Here is a 12,756-nt window from a genome sequence, read left to right on the forward strand (position 1 = left end):
ACCAGGATGATCTTTCTTTTTTCTTCTTTTTTTTTTTCTTAAATGTAAATCTGATCTTCTCCCTTCCAAGTTTCCAAGCTCTCTTTAGGGCTCATGTTGTATATAGTATGATCCAGTATAGAGTCCTTAGCAGAGCATGGCCCCCAGGAGACTAATAAGGAGAGTATAAAAAATAAAAGAAGTAGGTGTGAAAGACAGAAGAAGAGATTTTCCAAACAGATGCTTCTAAGTGGTAAACTAAGATATGAGTGAAATGGATTTGTAGACAGGACTTTTAGAAATCAGGAGATCATTGGTGACTTTGGCGATTCCAGGGGATTGATTTTAAACTCTGTGCTTATAACTGAATTCAAGAAAAAACTTTATTCTCCAGTAGTGATATTATTATTACAAACATGAAAATAAATGATTCTTATGAACATGGCTGACAACATGGGACTTTAATTTTAGAGGAATAATTGATTTAGAAGTTTGATGGTAATGATCATCAGATCTGTGAATGAGAAAATAGTTGCTGCTCTATTGAGATATCAAAAACAGTATAGAATTGAATTGAGCAAGGAATTAGTGGGGCACTTTTAAGTGGCAATTACATTCTTTAAGTTACTAATATTTTGAGAAAAGCGTATGCATATTATTTTTACCTCTCTTTAATTATAGGTGCCAGCCGGGACTAGGCCATTAAGTCAACCTTGTGCATCAGACCGTTTTATACAAACTTTAAGCCATAAGCAGCTACTGGCTGAAATGATGCAGTCCCACATGGTTAAGGACATATGTTTAGTTGGAGGAAAGGTAAGAATGGCAGTCTCACTGCAAACATCTGTTTTCTGTTTTTTTTGTTTTGATTTATTCCTTAAATGATTGTGTTTCCATTTCTAGGGTTGTGGAAAAACAGTCATCACTAAGAACTTTGCTGAAACCTTAGGATACAACATAGAACCTATTATGCTCTATCAGGTACAATGTTTATTTTTAGCACTTGGACTATAAACAGTTGTGTTTAGCCCATCAGTAGAATTTATGGGTATCCTTCCTATTAAGTTATGACCTGTTAAATTTTTGATATGGATAAATAACTGAAACAGCAATCAAATTAGAGTGCAATTATAATTATTTGGAGCTTTTGGAAATGCATTCTAGGATATCTGATATGTACAACATACCAGAGTTTGTTTTTTGAGAGATTTGTTTTATGTGCATGCATACACACACACACACACACACACACACACGGAGATTCATTTTATGTACATACACACATACACAGAGTACATTTACTGATAATTTGGAAATCTAAACAAAGTGGGTTTTGGCTGCAGTGGGAGATAATCAGGTATTCACTGGATAGGTTATTTTTTTTTATTGTGATAAAATATACATAACATAAAATTATGATTTTGACCATTTTTAAATGTACGGTTCACTGGCATTAAGTACATTCACAGTGTTGTGTTACTATCACCACTTTCTTGTTCTAGAACTTTTTCATCATCCTAAGCAGAAACTCTGTATCCGTTAAACAATGATTCCCAATTTTCACCTCCCCCTCAGACCCTGGTAACCTCTATTTTACTTTCTGTCCATATGAATCTCCCAATTCTAGATACCTCATGTAAGTGGAATCATGTAATTTTTGCCTTTTTGTCTAGGTTATTTTACTAAGCATAACATTTTCTGCATTCATACAAGTAGGATATATCAGAATTTCATTCCTTTCTATGGCTGAATAGTATGAGTATTCTGCTATAAACTTTTTGTTTATCCATTTATCTGATGATGGGCCCTTAGGTTGTTTCTATCTTTTGGCAATTGTGTATGATTCTGCTATAAACAATAAGTTCCTGCTTTCAATTCTTTTAGGTATATACCTAGGAGTAGAATCAATCGATCATTAGGTTATTCTATGTTTAACTTTTTGAAGAACGAATAAACTATTTTCCACAGTAGCTACACTATTTTACATTCCTCCAGCAGGAGTGCATGAAGGTTCCTATTCCTCGACATCCTCATCAATGCTTGTTATTTTCTGTTTGTTTTGTTTCGTTTTTGGTTTTTTATAGCAGTCATCATAATGTGTGTGAAGTGGTAACTGGTGGTTTTGGCTTGCATTTTTGTAATAACTAATGATGTTGAACATCTTTTCATGTGCTTATGGCTATTTGTATATCTTCTTTGGAGAGATGCCTATTCAAGTTCCTTGCTCATGTGTTAATTGGGCTGACTTTTTTATTGTCAAGTTCTAGGAGTTCTTTATTCTGAATATAAAATCCATTCTCAGATATATGATTTGCAGACATTTTGTCCCATACTATGGGTTGTCTTTTCACCCTCTTAATAGTGTCCTTTGCTGCACAAAAGTTTTAAATTTTATTTAAATCCAATTTATCATTTTTTCTTTTGTTGCCTGTGTTTTTAGTGTTATATTCAAGAAGTCATTGCCAAGTCCAATGTCATGAATTTTCCGTTATGTTTTCTTTTTTAGAGTTTTACAGTTTTAGGTCTTACATTTAGGTCTCTGATCCATTTTGAATTAATTTTTGTGTATGGTGTAAGGTAGGGGTCCAACTTCAATCTTCTTCATGTGGATATCCAGTTTTCCCAACATTAATGTTGAAATAACTGTTCTTTTTCCATTGGATGGTTTTAGCTCTCTTGTTAAGAATCAATTGACCATGTATGTAAGGGTTTATTTCTGGGCTTTCTATTCTCTTCCATTGGTCCACATGTCTGCCCTTATGCTAGTATTACACTATTTTGATTACTACAGTTTTGTAGTAATTTTTGAAATCAGAAAGTGTGAGACCTCTAATTTGTTCTTTCTTTCCTGTATTGTTTTTACTCGTCAGGGTTCCTTGAGATTCCGTATTAGGATGGTTTTTCCTATTTCTGAAAAAAACTGCACTTGAGATTTTGGTAGAGGTTATATTAAATCTGTAGATCACTTTGGGTAGTATTGTCATCTTAATAATATTGTCTTCCAATCCATAAACACAGATGTCTTCATTTATTTATGTCTTCTTTAATTTCTTACAGCAACGTTTTGTAGTTTTCAGTGTACAAGTGTTTTGTCTCCTTGGTTACATTTATTCCTATGCATTTTTGAATAGATTATTTTTGTGGACGTACATGTTGTATATAGTATGATAAAAAAGCAAACTTACAGCTGGTGTTGTTCTTATAGAGTGAATTTTCTGTCATGTATTTTTTTATAATGATCTCCCCTAAGACATATTCATTCTGCTAATTTTTTGATTCTATATGTCAACCTTTGGCTGGTTATGGTAGCTTCTTATTTATAGCAGAGTCTCTGTTTTTATTCTTTGGAAAATTTTGAGAGTGGATATGATACTGTTTTTATTTAAATTTTAGAATATATTTTGTGTTTTTAGTTTATTCTTTGGTTACACTTTTTAAATTGTTTCTGACACTAAGTATATTCATATGGAAAATGTTCTTATTTCTGAAAAATGGCATTTCAACCAGTTAGTTGTTATGACCTTAGATGATAGAAAATTTTGTTAGCTGCTCTCATTTCAAATGATTCTGTTGAGAAGATTCCTTTCGTGCTGCTTTATGGTACTTTGTGCCTATTGGTTGAATTGGCCAGAGTTTAGATGGAATTGTAACTACATAGTACTGGTAACTTTTACATTACAAGTAGAAGAATTTACTGTAAAGGTATGTGTGAAAATTCTCCCTGAAGTTAATTTTTTTTCTTTCCTCTGGGTAATTCAACTAATTCAGAGCACCAAGGTACTGTTTAGGATTTTGAGTTGCATTAAAAACAGTTTTTGAAACAAAAAAGAAAGCATCCTATCTTTGTACAATTCTATGGGGATCCAAATCTCTACTATTTTGTACAGTTTCGTTACCATATTTTAAGAAAGGTAAAGGTACGTAGATAAAAGTAATTAAAACAATTAACTGATTGAAGGACTTAAAAAGTTCAAATATTTACTAAGAATCTCTATGATCTTAAAAGATGAAATCTAAGAATAAGCATATGATCCAAGTTTATGAAATTATGAAGAATATGAATTAGGGTGAAGATACTTAAATGAGTTGGGGTACCCTGAGTCTTGAAAGATAAACATGTAGGGAAAAGAATTTCTACATTCTATAGCAGGTGGCAAATCTTAAAACCTACAGAAAATATATTTTGAAATGGATTTTTATAAATCGATGCTAAGTCTACTAGATATTTAAAGGGGAAGTAAGGATATTTGAGGGGTATATATCTTAACTAAATTTTTAAAGGGGAAGTAAGGATATTTGAGCGGTATATATCTTAACTAAATTTCTGGAAGATGCTGTGAAGAATACCTTGCCCTCTTACATAAGTATGCCTCTTGGTTTTTTTTTGTCAGAGATCAGAAGATAGATGGTTAGCTCAATATGCTAGTTCACCTGCCCATACTCTTCCATAGCTCGTGTTATAAATGATCTGAGGATTGCACTTTATCTCACCTACCTGTTTGCCATCAACCTTCTAATTCCCAATGAAAATGCTTTTCTACCAAACAACAGGGGGAGAAACCCAAATCATCAGTACATTTTGCAAAACAAGTTGAGATTTATTATAAATTCTTAGTTCCACTTACAGGTCACAAGCATAATTAACCTTTCCAGGTGCCATTGCTTTGAAATCACATGGAAAAGACCTTTTGAGGAAAATATTTCTTTTCTCTTTAACTCAATCTCAATTTGTTATTAGAATTATTTATAAAATTATGTACATGAATATTTTCTTTACATTAAAATAAAACTTTTATTCTAATGAAAGCTGGAAGTAATTTATGCCTTATTAATTTTTCCAAACAGTATGTTTTACATATCAGGTTTCTGTAGTCAATTTATGGTAATTTTTACAGTGTATGCTTGGTCTGTGGAATTTATGTTCATCTCATTCTGATGTCCATTAAAAGAAGAACCAAGCAAAAGATTATGTGTATATGTAATAGTTCAGATCTCTTAGCTACACTGGAAAACCACCAAAAGTATTCTGCCATCGAAGGTTTTATCTTAATATGTGAAAGAATTAGTTTAAGAGTCTGAGAACAGACTTTCTTATATATTTTTGAAGAGTGACAACAAACCGACAAAAATATCTTTTGCTTTCCTCTTCAGTTTGCTGATGGATGGATGAACAAGGGTAGGAAGATGCTATCACTAAAGTTGATGGCAGGCCATTTTAATTCTTGGTACACTTCTGAGTTATGAAGTCAGTCTCTTCTAGTTTCTGTCACAGAATAAGGTTATTTAGTCATGTATTATCAGTCTTCTCTCTGAAAAACATGGTCAGTGATTATTAAAAGACACATAAGTTTTCCTAAGGATGTCCTTTGCACGTACCCTGTCGACTTTTTAGATGTCCTACAAGGATTGGAAAAATGGTATGAACTAATCCCATATTCTGGAAACTTCTTTTCCCATTTTGCTTTCCTGCTCATTAATTTTTAGAAAAAAAAAATGTCCAGAGAAAAATGGTTTGTGAAAGTGTAGAATTTGGAAAGGAATAGAGAAATATAAGTGTAATATGCTTTGGAGGTGAATTTGTTTTTTTCTCTCTTCATGCGACTTCTTTCCATGAAGTGGATCAAAGCATATGTTAAGCACTTTATTGACATTTTCAGGTTTTGTAAATTTTTAATCTGTTGGTTTTCATGATCAGAACCATGCTCCTGAGATCAAATATAAGACTCATTTTGCTCACACTTACATACCTACTAGTGAACTCATTGATTTCTCTGGGATAGAAGAATTTACTTAATAGAATTAAAGAATGCATTTGGCTTCTATAATAATATAGTCCACATTAATAAGAGAGTTTCAGAGGTTTGACCCAACATAGAGAATTAAATGGGCACAAGTGATCCACCATCTGTTTTCCTAGATGTGGAGACTTTCCTGTTATTTGTGTATGTATAAAGCTATACTTAATCTGTGGGTTTTGCCTTATTTTTAGACTTGACTATTTTTAGAACCATATTTCATATGAAGTAAAAGGAAAACAGAGCTTTAATACAAATTTGTGGCAGTATGTAAAATAAGTTTTATAATAGGCTATAAAAATCTTAAATCATTTGGCTTAAGTTTAGGTCAGATTCTTTTAACTAGTTGTTCTTTTTTTAGCATTGAAGCTTGTGATTTCATGGTGTTGAAGAAATACAAGTTATTATTCTTTCCTTCACAACCACATAAAGGCATATATCCAGATGGGTTTTTTCTACACCATTATAAATATACCAGATCTGAGATCTCTTTCTTCTGATTAAGTACTAGTTGGGTTAAAAGCCAAATCAAATCTCATCAAAATTTTAAGAGCGAATAAGTTTATGGGACTTTTAATGAAAATAATCACTGTCTAAATTATGTTGAAGTCTTAGGATCATCTTTGACTCCTTAGCTAAGTTTTTCTTCTTACAGCTAAACAAACCAAATCCTCTTCTCCCTCTTCCATCTAAATCCGCAATCCTCACTTGTTCCTGTTTATCCAAATGCTGTGAAAATATCTTTACTTATTTTATTCTCTCACCTTGTTTTCATTACTCTGTGTCTTGGATTAATTTCCGTGTTTCTTGTCTTTGCCTTTACTTTGCACTTTTCTCTCATGAAGATATTAAGATATTTGTATTCATTTAAGTGGTTTATATTCAACCTTGGAGGCTGACTTTCTAAATGATTCTGTAGCTCATCTATCTTTGCCTTTACTTTGCACTTTTCTCTCATGAAGATATTAAGATATTTGTATTCATTTAAGCGGTTTATATTCAACCTTGGAGGCTGACTTTCTAAATGATTCTGTAGCTCATCTAGTTTTCTTATTTTGCTACAATCTGTCATCCTTCCTGTCGTCTTAGTATTTTTTGTCTTCTTACATAGAATACCTTTCATAAGGCTATCTAAGAATTTACTTACTTCAACTCTTTCAAATTTCTTTTATTATAATATTTATTTTCCAGAAACAGTGTGTCATTGATCACATCAGAACTTTAAAATGGTTGGCTCGAGCAATCCTTTTCAAGTCCTGGGCTTACCAAGGCAAGACAGAATCCTTTTCAAGTCTCAGGCTTACCAAGGCAAGATAGAATCTCATGTCTTTTTCAATTTCCCTTTGATAATGATATTGATTTCTCTCCTGCCTCCTTTATGTAGAATATACTTTAAAATTTTAAATGTGAAGTTTATTCCAGTCCATCAGAGTATAAAATTTAGTGCCTATATTAGTCAGGATTCTCCAGAGAAACAGAACCAATAGGAGATATATATGAACAGATTTATTGTAAAGAATTGGCTTATAAGATTATGGGGGCCGAGAACTTCCACGATCTGCTGTCTACAAGCTGGAGACCCATGACAACCATCCGTGTAGTTTTAGAAGGAGTTCCAAGGCATGGGGACCAGGAGAGGCAATGGTGTATGTTTCAGTCTGAATATAGAAAACTGATGTCCCAGCTCAAAAACAGGCAAAGAGAGTGAATATTTTCTTACTCCTTTTTGTTCTATTCAGGCCTCCAATGGATTGGATGAGACCTACCCACATTGGGAAAGACAATCTGCTTTACTCAGTCTACCAATTTAAATTCTAATCTCAACCAAGCACATCCTCACAAACACACCCACTATAATATTTAGCCAAATATCTGAGCACCTTGTAGCCCTGTCAAGTTGACAAATAAAATTAGCTATCACAGTGCCTAAAGAGTTAGCATAATATAATTTTCCTTCCAATTTGAAGGGACATTTTCATCAAGTATAATTTCAAATTTTTTGCCTGTGTAGCAGAAGCAAGCTATAAGAGGCTCGGTAACTATTTGTAATGTTCTTCGCCATAATTTGATAAATGAAATTATAATGTATGATAGTGTTACTCATAATTGTAAAATTATAAGTATTTTACCTTGTATGGAAGAGTTACCTCAGTAAATTTCATCAAGATACCAATATGCAGGTGGCAATTGCACAGGGAATTTAACAAATTGAATTGTAAAGCCAGAAACTATAACCCTTACCCCAACAAGTTACTTCACAAGTACACTTTATTAGGGGATGGCTAGTTAGCTTAGCTGGTTAGAGCACAGTGTTACAACACCAAGGTCAAGGGTTCAGATCTCCATACCAGCCAGCTGCCAAAAATAAAAAAAGACAGACATACTTTATTGGAAGCAGAGTTTGGATGACTCTGTAATATGTTACCATGACAGAAATATGTTACTTAAGTTTATACCCAACTAACTGTAAGTCACTGTTATAGATGTTGCCTGTGCACACTAACACTTTAGAACATTTCTTTGTTTTTTAAAATAAATAATGAAATAAAACTAATACATAATAAAGAAATATTTCTTAGGCAACTGAATTTCTTCTCTTGTCACGTTTAAAAAATCTTCACATAGCTCTTGTGCTTTATTTTTATGTAAAAATGCCACAGGCTTTGTTATCCATATTTTCTAGCTTCAAAAAAATAAGTGAAAGTCACTTGATAATGTCTCTCTACTTGTTTAATACATATTTCACACCTCCAATACTCAGGAAAGCTAATTGTTTTGTGTAGAAGGTATATAAAGAAGCAGTTTTATAGATTATAGCTCATTACTAAAATAAAAGGCCAACCTCTTGCCATTCTAACAAAAAAAGATATTCAACAAATGTATAATTTAAACGATAGGTCAAATTGGGAGGTGTGATTATAATGGGAAGGTTTTGTGAAAGTTTCTAAGAAAAAAAAATCCATCGCTATTATTGAGAACCGAATAAATGCTGTTCCATTTGGAGATTTAATTCAGGATGTATCTGTAAACAACTCCTTTTTATACCTGAAATAGTTTGAATGGAGCATTTATGCATATTCTTTTACTGTCTTTCAATTCTTCTTAAGGATAATTACATTTTTTGAATGAGAGCCAAACAAATGGGTTACTCTATAACAGGGTTAACCAAGTATTTCTGTGGAGGACCAGATAGTAAATATTTTAGGCTTTGTGGACCTCACAGTCTCTTAAAACTACACAACTTTGCTATTGTAGTGGAAAAGCGGACATAGGCAGTACGTAAATGAATGAGTGTGGCTGTGTTCCATCTTACCACATTTTGGGTTTTTTTTTTTTTTTTTTTTTTTTTTTTTTTAGTCGTGTTTACTGAGGTATAATTCATATATAGTGAAATTCAGTCTGTTTTGACAAACACATTAGGTTGTCTAACTACCACCACAATTGAGATACAGGACATTTCTTTTACCTCAAAAAATTCACAACAGGGAATTCCAAACAAGGAACAACCCTTTTGTAGTCCACCCCACAGCCGCTGGCAACCACTGATCTGTTTTCTATCCCTATTAGTTTTACCTTTTCCCGAATGTCATATTAATGGAATTATACAGTGTGTATCTTCTGAGTCTGGTTTCTTTCACTTACAATAATACATTCGATAGTCATCTATGTTGTTGCATGTGTCAGTAGTTTGTTCCTTTTAATTGCTAAGTACCTTATCACATTTTTATTTGTATTTATGTCAGTATTTCTCTCCGTTCCTTCTATAGTAGCTTTACCTTTTTTTTTTTTTGACCGGTAAGGGGATCGCAACCCTTGGCTTGGTGTTGTCCGCACCATGCTCAGCCCATGAGCGCACCGGCTATCCCTATATAGGATCCGCACCCGTGGCCTCGGCGCTACCAGCACCGCACTCTCCCAAGTGAGCCACGGGGGCCGGCCCTATAGTCGCTTTACTTCTGACGCTCAGCTGTTTTCACCTAGGTTATCAACACTAGCTTCCTAAACTTTCTACCCATTTCCAGCCTGGGCTTTGCCCAGTTCATTCTTCCGTTACTGATTTTTGTTCTTTTTAAATTCTCCCGTGCTTTATTTAACCCTGTCTTTTAATCACTTCTCATAGTTTGCAAGATAATATTCAAATTCTGTTGTTTAGCCCACAGTGCTCTTTTTTATCTGGACCATCCAAGGCTGTGCAGCCAATTGTCACCCAGCCTTAAGGAATGATTTTCAGCTTCCCCAACATGCCTTGCTGCCTAACACATCCATGTTTCCTTGCACCTTTCATGCTGCCTGAACTCTCCTTCTCCTGTGAACCAATTTGCTTACTCTTCAAAACTTAGGTCTGCTACCTCTAATGAATTTCTGTAAATCCCCAATTTGATTTGTATTTTCTCCCTCTTTGTTTCAGCAGCACTTAATGTCCTTTGCGATAGCACTTATTATTCTGTACTATAGTAATGACTGTATTCCATTAAGTCTAAGATGCCATCAATTGTAAGATGCACCATTATTCTATTAACCACTAAGAAAAAGAACTGCAAATTAAATTATGACGTGACTTTATCACTTAGAATTTTTGTTTTATTCATAATGAAAGAACTCTTTTGACTTAATTTAGAGAATATATGTCATGTGCATGCAGAAAAAGGTAAATATAAATTTAATAAATAAATGAAATATTTTAAAAACTTCTTCACCTTCAGTCTGACACTTTTTTTTTTCCTTTTTGTCTTTTTTCGTGACCGGTAACGGGATCGCAACCCTCTGTGTCGCGCCCGCTCTGCGCTCATCCAGTGAGCAGACCGGTCTCTATATGGGATCCGAACCCTCGGCGGGAGCGCCGCCACACTCCCAAGCGCTGCACTCTACCGAGTGCGCCACTGGGCCGGCCCCAGTCTGACACTTGTAAAGCACTTTATGATTCAGTGACAGATGTTTGTGTTGTTTCACATAATAGTCTCTGTGTGCTCTTTGTGCTTGGTCAGGAAAAGAGTGCTCTTCTATTGTTTCCAGGATTTTTTTCCAAGCTACTGACAGGCATTCTGCTGGTTTTGATAACAGTACATTCTTGATTTTAATAGAAGATGTTGACCCTAATATTTTTAGGCAATAATTAGAACTCATATTCCTTTCCCAAATGGAAAAGAATTATTTGTTGACTAAAACATGGATGGGTTACAATTGTTCCTTTGAGCTGCAGCAAACAAACATACAAACAAACAAAAGCAAGTGCACACATGTGTAGGCAGTGCTAACTAACTGGGCAGCAGCTGTTGTAAGATTCTGTCAATTGAAGATGCACGATGATTTTAGGGAAATTAAGATCTAAAACTTGTATAACTTGGAATTGATGAAAGTTAGCAATTTGTCTCTTCCAGAATTTGTAAGCTCCTTACAGGATCAACACAACAGGGACAACGTACTGTTCAACTCTGTATTCTCTTCACAGGCACATAATAAATGTCTAGTTGAAAAAGCAAAGCTTTACAATTCTGTGCCCTCTATCCATTTTGTAATAGAAGTAGTAAACTAAACGCAATTGTCTTTTCCTTTTCCTAGACATCTTTATTTTTTTATAGCTTCATATTATTCCATTGTATGGATATACTAGAGTATATTCAACCCATCTCCTGTATGTGGACAATTGGGTTGTTTCCAAACTAAGTTGCAATGAATAACCTTGTACCTATGTGTTTTCATATTGTTAGAAACTTATCTTCAGGATAGATTTCTGGAAGTGGGATTGTTGGGTCAATAGGTAAATGTCTGTGTGGTTTTGTTAGATATTACCACATTTTCCTCCATAATGGTTATACCATTTTGTATTCCCACCAACAATGCCAACAGAGAGGGCTGTCAAGATTTTTAATGTTTCCAGTCTGACAGTTAGAAATGGTATCTCACAATAGTTTTAATTTGCATTTCTTAGGAGAAAAGTTAAAAAATCTTTTCTGCTTTTTAAAAACTTTTTGCATAAGAGCTTTATTGAGATATTATTATTAATAGAAAATTTTTTCTATTTTTAAGGGCCATTTTTATGTCTTTTCTTTGTATATTATCTTTTTGGTTTTTTGCCTATTTTTCTATCAAGTTTTTGGTCATTTTTTCCCCTCAATTTTTGAGTTTTTAATATGTTAGGAGTATTTGCCTTTTATATGTGACACATGTTGTATATATTTTCTCTCAGTTTGTCAGTTGTACTTTGACTTTGTGATTTTTTTTTGCCCTGTAAAGTTAAAAAAATTGTTTCATAGTTAAATTTCTGTATATATGTCTGTTTGTCTATCTATCTATCTATCTAATTTTATTGCCTTTGTATTTTAAGTCATGGTTAGAAAGTGTTTCCTTACACCCAGGTTATGGAGGAATTAACCCATGCATTTTCCGTCTTCTACACTGAGCTCTCTCTGGTCCAAGCAGTTGGACTCCTGCATTTAACAACCAGCAGCAGAGCATTGAATTCTTCTCATGCTAACATCTCTCTCTGCCCACAGCTAAACTCCTCCAATTTTAAGGATTTATAAGATGGGGCTGACCTCAGTAATCCAGGATAATCTCCCCATCTCAAGGTCCTTAAATTAATCACATTTGCAAAAAAAAATTTTTTGTGTGTGATGCGAGGTAATATATTCATAGACTCTGAGGATTAAGGTTATGGACATCTTAGTGTGTTCTTTGGGGGGTGGAGAAAGATATTTCTCTGCCTAACATATTGACCATTTTGGAAGATCACATCACTGAGAACATTGCCATCCATAGTATTTGAGTTACAAATAGAGTACACCTGTATCAATCTGTATAGTTTTCATATTCATAGTGATTCTGCGTTTATCTGCAAGCATCTGACTTCACCGTTTTGCTTTTTGGTGTAGTTGTGCCCATATATATGTATGCAAGAGGGTACTTCAAAAGATCATGGGAAAATAGAATTGATAGATAACATGGGGCCGGCCCGATGGCGCACTCAGTAGAGTGCAGTGCT

The 12,756-nt window shown here is 34.0% G+C and overlaps 1 protein-coding gene across 1 annotated transcript in view; it reads left to right on the plus strand.

Moving 5' to 3' along the window:
• VWA8 (von Willebrand factor A domain containing 8) overlaps nt 1–12,756 on the plus strand; it is a gene marked incomplete at its 3' end in the record, with an annotated part of 158,283 nt that overhangs the window by 107,050 nt on the left and 38,477 nt on the right. The window contains exons 11-12 of the mRNA XM_008569202.1: nt 661–795; nt 883–960. Coding sequence (XP_008567424.1) covers nt 661–795; nt 883–960 — 213 coding nt within the window. The remainder of the gene's footprint in view (nt 1–660; nt 796–882; nt 961–12,756) is intronic.

The sequence above is a fragment of the Galeopterus variegatus genome, unplaced genomic scaffold (genome assembly GCF_000696425.1).
Source record: "Galeopterus variegatus unplaced genomic scaffold, G_variegatus-3.0.2 Scaffold476, whole genome shotgun sequence".
Lineage (NCBI taxonomy): Eukaryota > Metazoa > Chordata > Mammalia > Dermoptera > Cynocephalidae > Galeopterus > Galeopterus variegatus.